We start from the raw sequence: 16,836 nt of genomic DNA, 5'->3' as shown, positions 1-16,836 counted from the left end.
TCCATCGCGGGTGCAGCGAGAGCCGGCATTGCTCTAACCCTGAGGAGCAGTTAACTTATGCTCCCATGGGGAGGGAGCAATCAAAGCATGTTCCTGCTGGAGAGCACAGGTAGGAAAATGCTTTATTCTCCCACTGGGCAGGAGCAGTTTTGTGCTCTCGTCTGGTGGGAGAACTGTGCATTTTAACTGTCCGCGAGTAATTGACGGTGTGCCGGGGGTTGGGGGACCGTTGCTGAGCCGGCCCTGGGGGATGAAGTCCCAGGGGACATTCTATGGCTTGGGGAGGGGGCCGCGTGGCTCCCCTCCCATTCGATTTAGTTACTGGCCCAGGGAATGTCCCCAGTGCCTCGCTGAGTTTTGGGGAAATTGCAGCAAAATACTAAAATATATTGACATTTTGGCCCAAGGGATCAGGGTATGCCTACCCTGCCCCCTTACATCTTATTTTTAAAACCTTTTTTTAAGACTTTTTTTTAGGACTTTGGACAGAGTCCTAAATGGCTGCCACCACTTCCTATTTGAGATGGTGGCAGACAATCAGATCTCAGCTGGAGATCTGTTGGGATCAGTGGAGACTACACGTCCCTAGATATTCAATGTTTTTGAGGATTTATTGCTCAAAAACTACTTAACGGATTTACACGAAAAACAAAAAGCACTCTTTCTGGACCAAGATTTAGCTTTCTGTCAAATTTGGTGTAAATCAGCGGTTTGAGCTATAGGGGTGTCTAAAGTTCCTATGGAAAAAGGAATAGGGAAAACAGTTTTTGGGACACCCCCGCCCTTTTTCTCTGCCCCCGCTTGTCCAAGCACCCTGAAACGTTCTATGCACAAATTAGTCAAAAAGTAGCACTTTTTTTGGGAAAGTTTCATAGACATTTATCAAAAGGGGCCAAAGTTTTTAGCAACACAAAAAACGCATTTGCTGTGGAAACACAATCCTAATTATAACTACGCAGTGGCTACTGCCACTGGGTAATATACATCATGGTTAAGCCTTTTTATTGAATATTTGTCAGTGGTTCCAAAGATCCATTTAACTGAAAAGAGGTCTAACTGTATATTGTTTCCCCTAATTCACAGTGCTGAATTAATTTGCTGGATATTTCGCTTCTCTTAATGAAGAAGTTAAACACAGCTTTTTGAAATCCTTTCACTGCTGCTATAAAAAAAGCTTTCACAATGACTGTGCAGGTCTTAGAACATTAATCAGCACCCCTGAAAAGCTCACCCTTGGAGGCCTAGCCATGATGCTAGCATTTACTGGTGAATCATCCCCAGTGAGTGAAAATAAACATTAAAAGAGCAGACGCATAGCATTTTATTTTCTGCTGCAGACACATGTTTTAATTTTGGGGATGGCCCCCTCCCTTAGCCTCTGAGAGGCCCTGGGGACCCTATCTCCCAGGGCTGAGGTACAAAAGAAGGTAAGGTGGGCTCATGCTGCCCCTCCCGGAGCTGAATTAGGCCCCAGGGACCCCATTCCCTGGGCCCAAAATAATTAAAAAGGGGAGAGATGATGAGCAACCCCTCTCCCTGAACCTAATAAGGCCCCATGTTCCACCATCTTCCTGGGCCGAGTAATCAAATGAAGGGAGTGGGGGGCATAAGGCCCCCCTCCCTGCGCAAATTTGGCCTCCAGGACCCCATCCACCAGAGCAGGCTCAATGACTGTGTCCCACGGCGTCCATCCCCAGAACACAGTAGTTTCCTTAAAGGCACAAGCGTGGGCAGGGAAACAAGTTTGCTCCTGCCTTGTGGGATCATTTTTAAATCTCTGCAAAATCGGAACAAACACGCAAGTCTGCTCCCAGCCGGCGGGAGATTTAAAGCTCCTGCTGGCTGGGCACAGATTTCTTTTCTGCTCCTGTGGGCACGTAAAAAGAACACACACTGCTCCCGCATGGAGGAAGCAAGCAGAAAACATCTGTTCCCTCCGGGTGGGAGCAATGCTGGCTGCCACACCATATGGGGAGCTGGCTAGGGCGTGGGTTCCTGAGGCTCCCCCACAGCCCAAAAAGTGTTACTTGGTGGTGCCTCAAGTGGGCACCGGGGCACCCACCTATAATAAAGAGAGGTCCTACAGAATGGTGTCCCTGGGGCCTGTGACGGCTCGAGGAGCGCACTGCCTTCTCGTCCTCGTTATAATAACATGTGGCCCCTGGGGATGGAGTCCCCTGGGCCTATAAAGGTTCGGAGAGGGGGGGCCACAGCCCTTAGAATTTGGCCCTGGGAAATGCATGCCCCCTCCCCTGCTTAACTGTATTTGCCCCAGGGGGTGGGGTCCTTTGGGGACTACTGAGGCTCAGGGAGGGAGGCCCCATGGGCCCCCCAATTTGTTATTGAATTTTTCCCCAGGGATGCATAAGGAGGCAGTTGGAGGAGTGTGGTTTGGTGAGCACCCACCTATAATTTAGAGAGGCCATGGGAATGGGGTCCAAAGGCTGTGTGTGTCGTAGAGTTGGCAGCCTGAGGGAGGGGTTGGCAGCCTGTGAGAGGGGTTGTCTGCTTTTGGGTGGGTTGGTCACTGTGGCCAACCTTGCAGTATGGGCTTGGCTGCCTTTGGGGTTTGAAAGCAGGGCCTGGTGGCCATCTCCCTGCGCGCATGACCTTCAGAGGGTTGGTTTTCCATATGGTAAGAAAATATTACTTTACTTTAAAATGTAAGAAATTTACTGAAAAAAACAGAGTTAAAGTAACGTTATAGTTAGGTGAAATGTTCACTAACAACGTAACATTATAAACTTAAAAAAACACAGAAATGTACTAAAACTCATGACCTAAGGTAGCTATAACTAAAGTTTTTTGTTTTTAGTTTAAAATGTTATGTTGTTGCTGAACAAATTTCCTAACTATAACACTACTTTACCTATGTTTATATATATATATATATATATATATATATATATATATATATATATATATATATATATATATATATATATATACATACATACATACATATTACCTACTGGTGGTCGCCAGAAGGTAGATATAGTTAGGACCTATTTTCCATAGGAAATTAGCAACATTCTATTTGGAAAAACGTTGGCGCCGATTGACGAATCTTCGCGAAATTTTCCAAAGTTTTGGCCAGCTCCGGACCGCTCCTATCCTGAAAATTTCACGGTGATTCGTCAAGCGGGGGCCCGAGAAAAAAGGGGGGTCACAAAACGCGTTTTCCCCATGCATTTTCCCATAGGACCTTTTGACGTAGCTACAGCCCGAACTGCTGAACGGAATGACTTAAACACATTCTTGCAACTGTTTACAGGAGATTCACCAGTGCTGGATCCAGGAACCACCACTGAGTAAGAAACAGTAACGATAACACTACTTACCTGCTAAGTGAATTTTCTGCCATAGGATATCATTGGTGATTCAATGTGAAAAAAATTCCAAGTGTCATCTTTTAAAATACAATAATATTCCTTAAAAATCACTACTGTAACCAAAACGCTTTTACTCAACTGTTTACAGGAGATGTCCAAGGACTGAATCTAGGATCATAAAGTAACTTGCATTTGACTAGAAATTCACATTGAGCTCAATGTTGCATTGTGTTTGAAATTGTGTTGCCCATTGCAACAACTGTAACTATTGTACTTAAAAGTCTATTGCCTATTTGCAAAGTATTTAAACTAAAGTAATTCATTCTGAGAAAGTATATTTTGTAATGTATAATGTAATTCTAATGTAATTAAAAAAAAATATATCTAAAAATAAATAGTTTAAAAAATGTAGTAAATCAGTATAAAAAAAATCAGTGTAACAATTAATACATTAAAAATTGTCATTTACAAAACCTTTGAAATTCACAGAAAAAAACATAGGTTTCAGGTCTGATATAGTTAGGAATTAGCATTTAAAAAAACCTTTGAAATTCACTGAAAAAACCATAGGTTTCAAGCCTGATATAGTTAGGAATTAGCATTTAAAAAACCTTAGAAAGTCACTGAAAAACAATAGGTTTTAGGGGTGTTCTAGTTAGCTGGACATTTCCCTCGAACCAAACCATTGAAATTCCTCCGATATAGTTAGTTGTACTAACTACATCTTGCGCGCTCGCAATCCACTGCTGATGATGTCACATATTATATCATTCATGACATGGTCAGTGACATCACTGATGACACCTCAAATGACATCACTGATGACATCACTGATTACATCATCCAGTGAATGTGGTTTGGTTCATTATTTAAATATATCCACATATATATAATATATAAACAAAATGGAGGAGTCGAGGTAAAGCACTACCGCACCTATCATCCAAGCCAGTTGGGAAAATTATAAAATGACATGTATTACACTATGCTTTAAACGTGACATTTCTCGGGCTACGTTCCCATGAACCATAGGTTGACACTCTAGTCTTTGCGTATCCATTGACGATATATCTCGCTTCCGGTTCACGTTCAAACCGCATCCGGTTGAAACAGGATCCCGGAGACGCGAGGGGAGTCTGGCGTACTCATTGCAGGTGAGAACTGATAGGGACTAAATTCACGTTTATAACTTTATCTTTTGGTTAACTTGACAGATCACTACCTCAGGAACCGCAAGCAACTTAGGTTTTGATCTTTTTTGTTTACTTTGTCTTAGAGATACTGACGACTTATTGTGCCTTATTTTAACCCGATTGAGGTTTCAAAGTGCCGGACTCAGCCATCAGCTCAGAATTGGCTGTCGATATTAGGATTTTAGGTGAGAAATTACTGATGAGCAAGGGCGAGTAGTAATCTCGCCGGTATTTGGCCTTGATATATAATTAAGAATAATATGGATACTTTGGTACTTTTATGAAATGGGTAGTGTATCTCGTGGCTAAATCGATGTGTGAGCTTGGAAGACCATGATTTCTCATGTGAGCTGTTACTCTGCAAACTCACACGATACAACGATAGAGAACCATATTCAGACTGGCATCGCAGAATATACATGACCTACCGAGTCGGAATTATCACCGGTTTTAAGGTGAACTGGTATACTTGCACCTGCCATCCATATTATTGTTGATATTTTGATTTTCCCTGTTTATTCGCACATGGAGTTCTGATTCTGATTAGAGGACCAATCCTTGTTATTTATCTCAGGTCTAAGCATCTATGTGGCTCACAACAGGTAGGCAGTTGCACATTCTAAAGATTGATTTTATGGCAAACACGGGCACCATTGCACCGCACTTGCGTATGCTTCACATTTGACTTGGCTAATACGCTTCAATCCTGAATTTACTTAAGATTCAGTACTTTTAGATAGACTTCTCAATCATCACTTGTCGGGCTTCATTCACTCTTACCACTAAGACCTCCTCACGCTATAATCACAAGGGCTCTTATGGTTTACGCTTGGCCTTCCTCTAAAATTCCTTTTTGATCGATTTGGAACGTGGGTGCTTCTCTCCACGGCCACTTGTACTTCTGGCACACCTTTCAATCAATCAATCAATCAATCAAAGCATTTGTAGAGCACACTACTCACCCTTGAGGGTCTCAAAGCGCTAAGGGTGGGTGAGGGGGGGTGCTGCTACTGCTCGAACAGCCAGTTCTTGAGAAGTCTCCTGAAGGTCAGCAGGTCCTGGGTCTGTTGCAGTTATCTAATTACTTCTTAAAAGGTGTATATTTTCTTTTGCACAGCCTCTTTATCAAGATAACATATGTATGACATAAGCGGTTTCCATGTTGTTTCCAGCCCTGAAGAAGTCGATGGTTTCTACAACCGATTGACGAAACACGTGTTCGCTGGCTTGCACAGAAATACAACATTAAAAGCGAATATTACAAATAAGAACACCATCGTCTTCATTCATGATCAACAGAACCTGTGTTGTACTGTTCTTTACTTATATGCGAGTGCATAGGACGTGCTGTATATAATTAGTCGGACCTTCTGGTCCCAATTTGGGGATTTAGGTGTTTCCTCTCACCTGTGGTCCCGCATCCAATTGTTTTCTCTCATAGAATCAATTTCACGTTATTGGTTTAGCGCCGTCTGAGAACCTGTGATAATTAACACCCCCCTCTTTTGCCAGTATAAAATGACATGTGGTGCAATGAACCAGGAGCACTATGCCTCTCTACTCCAATTTGAAAACAAGTCTTCAAAATAACACAACCCTCTAGTGGTCCAGCACACAAAACTGTAACACAAATTACTGGGAGTCCAACATTAGTTCATCAATAGTTTGCACTGTGAGCATATCAAACAGAGGTAATGCATGATATTTAATAACTACTTCTGGCAGCCGTGTTCCATTTCAAATATTCTTTATTCCTTTCAACTTCATATTTAAAAAGAAATGCCTTTGTATGAACAATATCGTAGCCACAATATTGTTCATACAAAGGGTTTCTGATGTGGTGATTAAATTTCATTCATGAGTCACCTCTGTTTGATATGCTCGCAGTGCAAACTATTGATGGACTAATGTTGGACTCCCAGTAATTTGGATATATTACTTAATTACTTACAGTTTTGTGTGTGCTGGACCACTAGAGGGATATATATATATATAAAAAATATTTCCCAACCTATTATGATTAAGAAGCAGGCACTCTTCGTTGTGGGGATTCTCCCATTTATTGCCTTAGTTACATCAGAGGGACGCGTTTCGGCAGTCTTGCTGCCTCACCACCAGCAGCACGCCAGTATACCGCAACTGCTTGTTTTGGATATATATATATTACCACATGGTAATTATTGAACTCACCTGTGAGCAAGGCGTGGTGACGCCGAAACCGGTCAGGACTTGAGTTATATATATGCTGCTTCAGACGAATAAAGTTTTGTGTTTGCACAGAAGTCGGAGTGGGGCTTTACTTTTGAAGCATTGAACATGCAGGCTTCTCCGCTCCTGCAACCTTTGAGCCCACCCTGCAGAGTCGGTGGCCCCCAGTAAACGGAGGATGTTGTCTGGATTTTATGGAGGGGGCATGACACGCTCTCGCGCACCAAACGAAGGATTGCCAGAAGTATTGGTAGCGCATCAGAGAGAAAGGGAATAGGGGAGTTTTCTCCTCTTGGAAGCTCCGCAGTGCTAACCCTTATCATGGACAGAGGCAGCATAAAAGTGCACTTGCTGTGAGAAGGAATGCGTGCACATTACAATCTGGTACGTTGTTGGGACATTGTTCATAAAACGCTATTTGGGCAAAAAACGAATATTAAGCAATGCCTCGTGATTACAAAGCAACGATGATGCATGCTGGGGGCTGTAGTTGATCCTATGGCCTCGTGACCACATGGTAATTATTGAACCTACCTGTGAGCAAGGCGTGGTGATGCCGAAACCGGTCAGGACTTGAGTTATATATATGCTGCTTCAGACTAATAAAGTTTTGTGTTTGCACAGAAGTCGGAGTGGGGCTTTACTTTTGAAGCATTGAACATGCAGGCTTCTCTGCTCCTGCAACCTTTGAGCCCACCCTGCAGAGTCGGTGGCCCCCAGTAAACGGAGGATGTTGTCTGGATTTTATGGAGGGGGCATGACACGCTCTCGCGCACCAAACGAAGGATTGCCAGAAGTATTGGTAGCGCATCAGAGAGAAAGGGAATAGGGGAGTTTTCTCCTCTTGGAAGCTCCGCAGTGCTAACCCTTATCATGGACAGAGGCAGCATAAAAGTGCACTTGCTGTGAGAAGGAATGCGTGCACATTACAATCTGGTACGTTGTTGGGACATTGTTCATAAAACGCTATTTGGGCAAAAAACGAATATTAAGCAATGCCTCGTGATTACAAAGCAACGATGATGCATGCTGGGGGCTGTAGTTGATCCTATGGCCTCGTGACCACATGGTAATTATTGAACTCACCTGTGAGCAAGGCGTGGTGACGCCGAAACCGGTCAGGACTTGAGTTATATATATGCTGCTTCAGACGAATAAAGTTTTGTGTTTGCACAGAAGTCGGAGTGGGGCTTTACTTTTGAAGCATTGAACATGCAGGCTTCTCCGCTCCTGCAACCTTTGAGCCCACCCTGCAGAGTCGGTGGCCCCCAGTAAACGGAGGATGTTGTCTGGATTTTATGGAGGGGGCATGACACGCTCTCGCGCACCAAACGAAGGATTGCCAGAAGTATTGGTAGCGCATCAGAGAGAAAGGGAATAGGGGAGTTTTCTCCTCTTGGAAGCTCCGCAGTGCTAACCCTTATCATGGACAGAGGCAGCATAAAAGTGCACTTGCTGTGAGAAGGAATGCGTGCACATTACAATCTGGTACGTTGTTGGGACATTGTTCATAAAACGCTATTTGGGCAAAAAACGAATATTAAGCAATGCCTCGTGATTACAAAGCAACGATGATGCATGCTGGGGGCTGTAGTTGATCCTATGGCCTCGTGACCACATGGTAATTATTGAACTCACCTGTGAGCAAGGCGTGGTGACGCCGAAACCGGTCAGGACTTGAGTTATATATATGCTGCTTCAGACGAATAAAGTTTTGTGTTTGCACAGAAGTCGGAGTGGGGCTTTACTTTTGAAGCATTGAACATGCAGGCTTCTCCGCTCCTGCAACCTTTGAGCCCACCCTGCAGAGTCGGTGGCCCCCAGTAAACGGAGGATGTTGTCTGGATTTTATGGAGGGGGCATGACACGCTCTCGCGCACCAAACGAAGGATTGCCAGAAGTATTGGTAGCGCATCAGAGAGAAAGGGAATAGGGGAATTTTCTCCTCTTGGAAGCTCCGCAGTGCTAACCCTTATCATGGACAGAGGCAGCATAAAAGTGCACTTGCTGTGAGAAGGAATGCGTGCACATTACAATCTGGTACGTTGTTGGGACATTGTTCATAAAACGCTATTTGGGCAAAAAACGAATATTAAGCAATGCCTCGTGATTACAAAGCAACGATGATGCATGCTGGGGGCTGTAGTTGATCCTATGGCCTCGTGACCACATGGTAATTATTGAACTCACCTGTGAGCAAGGCGTGGTGACGCCGAAACCGGTCAGGACTTGAGTTATATATATGCTGCTTCAGACGAATAAAGTTTTGTGTTTGCACAGAAGTCGGAGTGGGGCTTTACTTTTGAAGCATTGAACATGCAGGCTTCTCCGCTCCTGCAACCTTTGAGCCCACCCTGCAGAGTCGGTGGCCCCCAGTAAACGGAGGATGTTGTCTGTATATATATATATATATATATATATATATATGACGAAGCCTCAAACAATTTTAGATTCATTTTTTAATATAACCGGTTGGAGGGAGCAGTGAGGAAAATCATTATCAAAAATTGGTACCTCATCAAACAGGATCCCATAATAAGAAAAATGGTCCCCAAACGCCCAGCTATTAAATATAGAAGAGGTGTATCAATGAAGGATGTGTTGGTAGACAACGACCCATCTGGCATGCCAACCAAGGGATCTTGGCTGGCACAAAGACAGGGATTCTTTAAATGCAAGGCATGCAAAGCCTGCCAACACGGGATCTCTACCACCAATTACTCTACACCCTTTGGGGGACCTAATAATGAGATCACCAAAGTTCTAAACTGCAAGACGGATCATGTGGTATATGCGTTGGAGTGCCCGTGCAAATTAAGGTACATTGGCAGTACCATCTTACCTGGTCACAAGCGAGTGCTCCAACACATACGTGCCATTAAGAACCATGATCAGGCATACCCAGTGGTACGTCATTTTCATGAGAAACATGAGGGTAACCCTAAATTACTTCCTCATTGACTCAGTCCCTAAAAATAAAAGAGGCGGGGACAGGGAAAAATCCCTTAGAATATTAGAAATGTACTACATCTTAAACCTGGATAATAAACACCCCAATGGACTGAATAGCTCGGAGGAGCTCCATGCCAGTTCATAATGACTAATAAATATGCCACTGGGTTAATTCTAAATTTCTCTCCACCGAGAACCTAATTTTGTCACACCAACTAAAGTTACAAGAGGTTAAACATTTACTCTAAATGAAAATATTTTAGCATCGATGTAAACTGCGGCCAACAGAATTATAACATAAAGGCTATAATCAAAAAATTATTTTACACACTCTCTCTCTTTTTTTAACCATCATTTTAAATTGAGCACGATTTGCACATATATACATATAGATATGCATATACTTTTCGTTTGTGGGTTTTAGGTTTTTACACTAATACACCTTTTTTCATATAAACTTTACTGGATCAATTAATCTAAGCAGGCCAAGATTGAAGATATTTTAGAGATTATTTAAGGTTGAATTAACAATATAACAGCAACTGATCTAATAAGGAATCGGCAAATAATGAACAGAATAAAACATCAATAACAAAGGAACCCAAGAGACACCAATAGGAAGGTTTGACAAAATAAATTTATTGTCAAATCTTAAAGAAGGGATTTATCCTGTTATTCCTGAATCTAAAGAATGAGGATCTACACTTAGTAATGAGTGGAAGTGTCTATATTGCTATACAAAGGGTAATCTATTTTACACTGTATTTTATTAAGACATATAGATATGGATTTTATAACAACTTTAATTATTTATTTATGACTGATTTTATCGTTATATTTATATATTTATATCAATATTTGTATATCCATGTATTTATGTAAATGTGTATTTAAATATTTATGTATGTATTTATCTATTTATGTATTTATTTACTTGCATATTCAAAGTTTGCCCATTTCATCAATCATTTATGAAGTAATAATTGGTTAAGTAAAGACAGCTTTTAGCATGATGCAACCCAAAAAATTTATTGACACAGCTAGATGTACGTGAATCCGCAGCTTATAGAAAGGGATATTCTACATGCTGCATATAATCTCTTCAGAATGATTAATTACTGAATATCTATACTTGTCTGGCCACAACAAAAGTTACTGTTCATAACATAGTAAATTGCAAGGAATATGCAGCACTATGTCTACCAAATGTATGATCCAATCACGTTGTGTTTTATAAAAATGGAAAAATAGTGGGGGAAAAAGAAAAAAACAGTGCTCAACCCTTTAAAATGAGATACCATTGGTAGTTCAGCGTCATGTGATCAAGTCCCCTTGTAGGGATGAAACGCGTAATGGCTGCCGGTTTGTTGATGTGAACCAACATGAAATAAAATAATCGGTATTTTTAGATGATCCAGTGGTCCGTGCTCTTTTTACCGTGTCTGAAGAGAAAAGCGCGGATTTGAGGAGCACTTGGCGATATATATATCCTTGCAACACTTTCTATTTGCTTATAGTTTACCAAGCAAATCCTGGGGAAAAAAATACTACACATTAAAAATATAGACATTACACCATTTTAGCAACTTACCCTTTAAAAAGATTCTGTGCAGGTTTAGGTTTTTCTTTCATTTGAACACTGTTGGTTGACTGTGAAGTTACATCATCATTTTCTGATAAAACACTTGCTTTTGTAGCAAGGGCTTGTTTCAGTTGTTTGTTTTTATCACTATTTTGTACAACGCTGTTTTCACTGTCCCATCCCACTAGTTTTTTTTTCTTTTCATCGGATTTTCGACTGTCAGAACTTTTCAATTTTTCTTCAACCACCTACAGTCAGATAAAAAATATTTGATCATTGATAAATTTGCAATAATGCTATTATGTCACAGGCTGGACAGATCTACACAATACCTTCCATTTACTGTAGAAATATTTACCAACCCATAGATTAAAATTACATTAAAAATAAGATAACCGTAAAAATATTTCTTAAAAACTGTGTCACTTGTCCAAAACAATTAAAATACAAAAGTCCAAATTATCCAATACACTGTGAAATATAAAATGATGAACGAAAAGCATTAGAGCATGTCAAAAGATAGGGTGGAAAAATAAAGAATTGACAGAAAAAACATGCATGAAGGAGTACATAACGCTTAAGTGGTTTTGTCATCCCATAGCAAAACTTGTAAAGTTAAATCATAATTTAAAAGGCTCTCTGGTAAGGTGTATAATGTGGAATCTCCTGACATCAATAGTTGTAGTATTCTATCTTAACTTGCACTCATAAATCATGTAAAGGTGTCCGGCCCTCACTGCTATACAGGATGCCTGAGTGGCTTAATACGATCACTGTTATGTTTTCTGGAGGAATGTATGACCCCCACCTCCCCTCTCTATTTCTCTGCATTCCAAAGCTCACAGGGGCCTACTGAAGATAGAAAGGATCTGGGGAGGAACAATTCAGAATAAAGCTGATGTCAGGCTTTCTTTAATGATCCCAAGAGTTTCACGCTACATGTCTCTACACTAGATCTTGTAGAAAACGTCACCTTGTGGGACAAAACCTAGCTTTTCCAGAAAGAACAATTTTAATCTGCTTGTAGAAGAGACTGTTAAGAGACGACTCTGGATTCTCATATGTAGAATGCTAATAGATGACGGGTTGGATGAAAATAGATAATGATCAGAAAAGGACAGTTCTCAGATTTAGATAAACAGAATGATTTGAAATGCGCAGAGTTGAGAAGACAAAATGAAACAACAGAAATTTGACGTAAACAGAGTAATGAAAACATCTGGAGAAAACAGATGAATGACAGATACTAAGCCAAAAGGTTTACTGTTGTGCCTTCTAAAGAGGGATTGGACGAAGGAGGAGGTTCCTTACTTCTTGCCTATAAACCCCACTTTACACTTATATTGAAAAATGTTATCTGCTGCCTGCCGGCACAACAGAACTATTCTAATGAATGGTGAAATGACCAAAATGGTTGATATTTAAGACAAAAGTCATGGAAAAGAAGTAGGTAAGAGTCTACCTCTTTTTGGAGTTGTGCCTTCTCTTTTTCCAAGTTCAGGAACACTGCTTGTAGAATTCCTACCTCGTTCTTAAACCTCTGTACATCTTGTTCCAATCCTTTATCCAGTAATTTGGAAGTTGCTTCATTTGGTGAACCCTGTGATGTTCCTAGGTTTTCAAATTGAGGTCGATACTTAAGTTTGTCCTTGTTGCTATTGACAAGGACTTGACTCTTCTGCTTCTTGATGTCTTCTGATGTCTCCATTTTGTTTATATTCTTTGGGGCGACATATAAATGTGTCTGCAAATTAGGGGAATCGTACCCCTTGACTTTAGCACTGGTTAGATTTTGGTGTAAATCATCTTCCTGAAGACTGTGAATTTGTGAATTTTCCATACTGTTGCTTGAGTCAGAGTCTCCAACTATATTGTTTATCAATGATTCTTGTAGCATAGGATGTTTGTTTTCCTTTTGCACAGAACTGTTTGAGTTTACTTGGTTTTGTGAAACATCTGTGCATTTCAAAGGATTTAAAAGGTGCTCAACGGTTGGTAGGCCGATACTGGAAGATGACACAACTTTTGACAGGTCAGGATCTTTTTGCTTGCTTTGATGAGATTTGCTCAAAAGATTGTCTTGTGAAGTAGAGCTGCTTTGACGAGCGATAGGACGAAATTCTGCACTGGTCAGGTCAGCAGCTTCACAATCATCTTCTGCAAAGCTTCCATCACTTGTCATTTTCATTTCCTTGAGACAGATTTGTGAAGGGCTTTTCAAGGAAGGCGTCGTTTTTGGGAAATCAATAATTTCACCAAATTTCTGCTTCAGTTCAGCAGCAACAGTCTTAAAATGAGATTTGACTTCTTTTTTCTCCTGATCAACCCACAATTTTTCATATCGTTCCTCCCAGGGAGAATCTGAATCAGATGATGACCTTTCTTCTTCGGATTCATGACTCAGTTCAGCAGCTTCAAGTTGTGCTTTCAACATTATCTGAGAAACATCATTCTGAGCTTCATTTCCACTTGAAGATTTTTCTGTGAACTTGAACAATCTCAATACACAGGTATTCTTCATTAAACATATGCAAATAAAGAAAAACAGCTATAAAAATGTGAACACAATCTTGACATGACAATGCATATGATTAGTTCACTTTTTGTAAAGCAACAGTATTTCGTTTGAAGGTTAGATCCCTCCAGATAAAGAACAATTCAAACACTCCTACCAGCCGAGGCAAAACCCAAATCAATAGTGAAGACCAGAAAAATAAAGTTATCTTTATGGTCATTCTATTACATCTAGTATGTGGACTATAGACATTCTTAACCTGCCAGCACTTCACCACTTACTGTTGGGATGGGAAACAGCTTTCACCATTGCTTAACCACAGCGCTATATTCCTGGTATTATACATACAAAGAAGTATCATATGTGGTTCTGTCTCCACAGACCTTGGCAGGTGCGAAAATCATCAGTTTCCTTGTTTACAAAAAGGAGCAAATCAGCATTTTGTTTTGTTTGATAGATGAGGGCCTAGCAGGGGGATGTTGAAAATGGGAGAGAACATATGGATAAGTAACAGCAGTGCCACAAATGTAATTTTGTTCTATCACTATGTCGAAGCTCTCCATCCCATTACTCAATGTGAAGATAGAATATAAAGCACAGAGAAAAGAAAGAGAGCAAGAGAAGGCAGCACTGGGCAGCTAAAGATCCTTAGAACCTCTTGACCTCACTGGGTATTGTTTTGTAAAGAAACCTCAAGAGTGAAATGCCTAGGGTCCAGTGGCTTAGTGGACTAAAGCATCCACTGTAAGGGCCTATGTTTGACCTCATGGTCACAGGTTCAGATCCTGGCGGGTCCACTCAGATTCTCATCTCTCTGAAGTCAATACAATGAGTACCATTGAGTTGGGTAACAATAAACATCAGTTATTCAGTGCCAAGATGCCTACGGGTGAACGTGCACTTTACAAATACACATCATGTTATGTAGAGAATTGGTTTAGAGTACTTTTAGCTTAACTACATATCACACAAACAGGCACATGCAGCCTTAGCATTGGTGAAGTTTGCTCAGAAATGACATCCAGGTTCTGTCCCAAACAGGGCACACCAGTGTGAGATGCAGGATGCAATTTATATGGCAATGGTTATCCTAAGATGCTTTTTGTCCAGCATCATTTGCCCCATAAGTAACTAATAGTAGGTCTGCAGCATGCAGATCTTTTGTTCTGTTGAGAGAGAGAGGGGGAGTGAGTGCCCGATATCAAGGCTGTTACGCATGATTTCAGCCCAGGAAAAATGCGGGGGTAGAAAAAACACTACAAAGAGTGGAGTGATTCAGGTCACATTTAGAAGCACCATGATCATGATGTCGAGATACCATAATCTTACAGGACAAAGATTATGGCTAGGAAGAGCACAGGTTCTGTAGTTCACTGGTGTGCCTAAATGATGGCAATGAAGACATTCTTCTGATCTGTTTTTGCAGGCACCAATGTACTGATGAGCGTGTCTGACAGGGTTTTTCACCTTGAAAAATAAGGGTCAGTTGTCTGGAAAAGGCTGATGCAGTCTTCACTTAGGTCAGAGGGTTGATACTACTTGACAGATGACAAAGCCTCTGCTACTTGCTGCTGTACTGCGTCCTAATGGAAAGCTTACTCCCAGCTGCCAGTACATCTTAGTTTTAAAAGTAGTCGATAGCTACCTAGCTCCTCAGGAACCAAATGTTCGAGTGGAACAAGGGTAGGGAGGAATCTCCTGAGGAAATTGATGTGCTCCCTTTTGAGATGTGCAGGATGTCTGAGACATGACTAGGCCAGCCTGGGGCTATTGAGATGACTGAACACTCACATCTATACTTTATTTTCTGTAACATCCTTAGATTCAATGGAGGATTGGCAAGACATACATGAACCTTTTGGCCCAATTCTCTCTCTCCCAGGGACGCATGACCATAGACCATCAGAGAAACAAACTGTTCACACCTGATGCTCTTGTCACAAAGCAGTCAAAGGTTTGGTGGACCCATTGCTCAAAGACAGTGTTAAGAACATGGTGATCCTACTAATAAGAGGTGTGAACTTTCCTGCTAGATACTCTGCCTTCTGTTTGTGAATGCTAGTAGTGCGGGAAAGGTGCAGTAAGGTGTACTGCATGATGTCCCACTGCCACAGGTTCACAGCCATCCAAACCAAATGTGGCAGGTGTACCACATTGTTTCCTTATTTAAAATAGAATCATGCTGCTCCATGCTGGCACTGTACTGCCCCAGAAGTGACTGAGTGAAGTCGCATATAAGCGATACCCTGGAACACTGATGTCAGTTTCTTGCTCAACTCTTTCCGCGCCCTCATAGCCTGAAAACAATTATTCATACCACTGTGCTGATTCCTAAAAGGAGATCTTTTTATGAATTAAAAAGTGGCCACTGTACAGAATAGGGAGGTCAGAGGGCAGTAATGAATCTGCAGTTAAATGTACTATCCACAAAGAAGAGCGTTATAGAAGGCTGTTCTAAAATTAAACATCTTGGCACTAAATGATGCATCAATTTCTATTTTTTTTTACGTTTTATTTTTATTACATTCAGTTCATGCTAATGAATAGGACTACAGTCATGACAGTTTATTTTGCATACTCATTTAAAAAAAGACACCAAAACAGTTTTGTGGGGTAGCTATACTCCATAATGATAAGGTGAAGGTTACTGTACTGGAGCAATGCTGTAACGAGAAAATTGAAATTTTGATATTTAGGATAGACCTTCTTCCACGGTATAGCTGGAAAGGTGCATTTGTATCGGCCTCCAGGTCCCATAGCCAAATTCTCACTTCACTTAATGGAACTGATTGCACCCCATGTGAACTCCTCCAATAATTGTATGCTGTTGGGAGATTTTAACGAACCTAATTAAAACTAATGACGGTCCTACCCATAAAGCGGGACATACTCTAGACATTATTTTTCGAACTCACCATACCTCTCTTGCAAAGCCCCCCAACCACTTAGTTGGTCGGATCATTCACTCATCGACTTCCACATACAGGGACATAGAGGACAGAAGTCACACAGTCTAGACCACCAGCTCCTCTATAGGCAATGGCACAAAGTCAC

General features: G+C 41.2%; 1 protein-coding gene across 11 annotated transcripts in view; it reads right to left on the bottom strand.

Annotated features, from left to right (window-relative positions):
• The window catches only part of ANKRD26 (ankyrin repeat domain 26), a 1,120,330-nt gene that overhangs the window by 639,584 nt on the left and 463,910 nt on the right, over positions 1-16,836 (bottom strand). For 4 of the 11 annotated variants that reach the window (XM_085653117.1, XM_085653119.1, XM_085653115.1 and 1 more), the window contains 2 exons: positions 12,793-13,782; positions 11,277-11,515 (listed from right to left, as the gene is read on the bottom strand). In XM_085653117.1, the coding sequence (XP_085509243.1) occupies positions 11,277-11,515; positions 12,793-13,782 (1,229 nt within the window). Of the gene's footprint in view, positions 1-11,276; positions 11,516-12,729; positions 13,783-16,836 lie in introns of all 11 variants that reach the window. The other 7 variants (XM_085653121.1, XM_085653122.1, XM_085653120.1 and 4 more) reach the window with 2 other exon arrangements.

The sequence above is a fragment of the Triturus cristatus genome, chromosome 4_1, assembly GCF_964204655.1.
Source record: "Triturus cristatus chromosome 4_1, aTriCri1.1, whole genome shotgun sequence".
In the NCBI taxonomy this organism is placed as follows: domain Eukaryota; kingdom Metazoa; phylum Chordata; class Amphibia; order Caudata; family Salamandridae; genus Triturus; species Triturus cristatus.
This window is presented reverse-complemented; position numbering and strand designations above follow the sequence as displayed.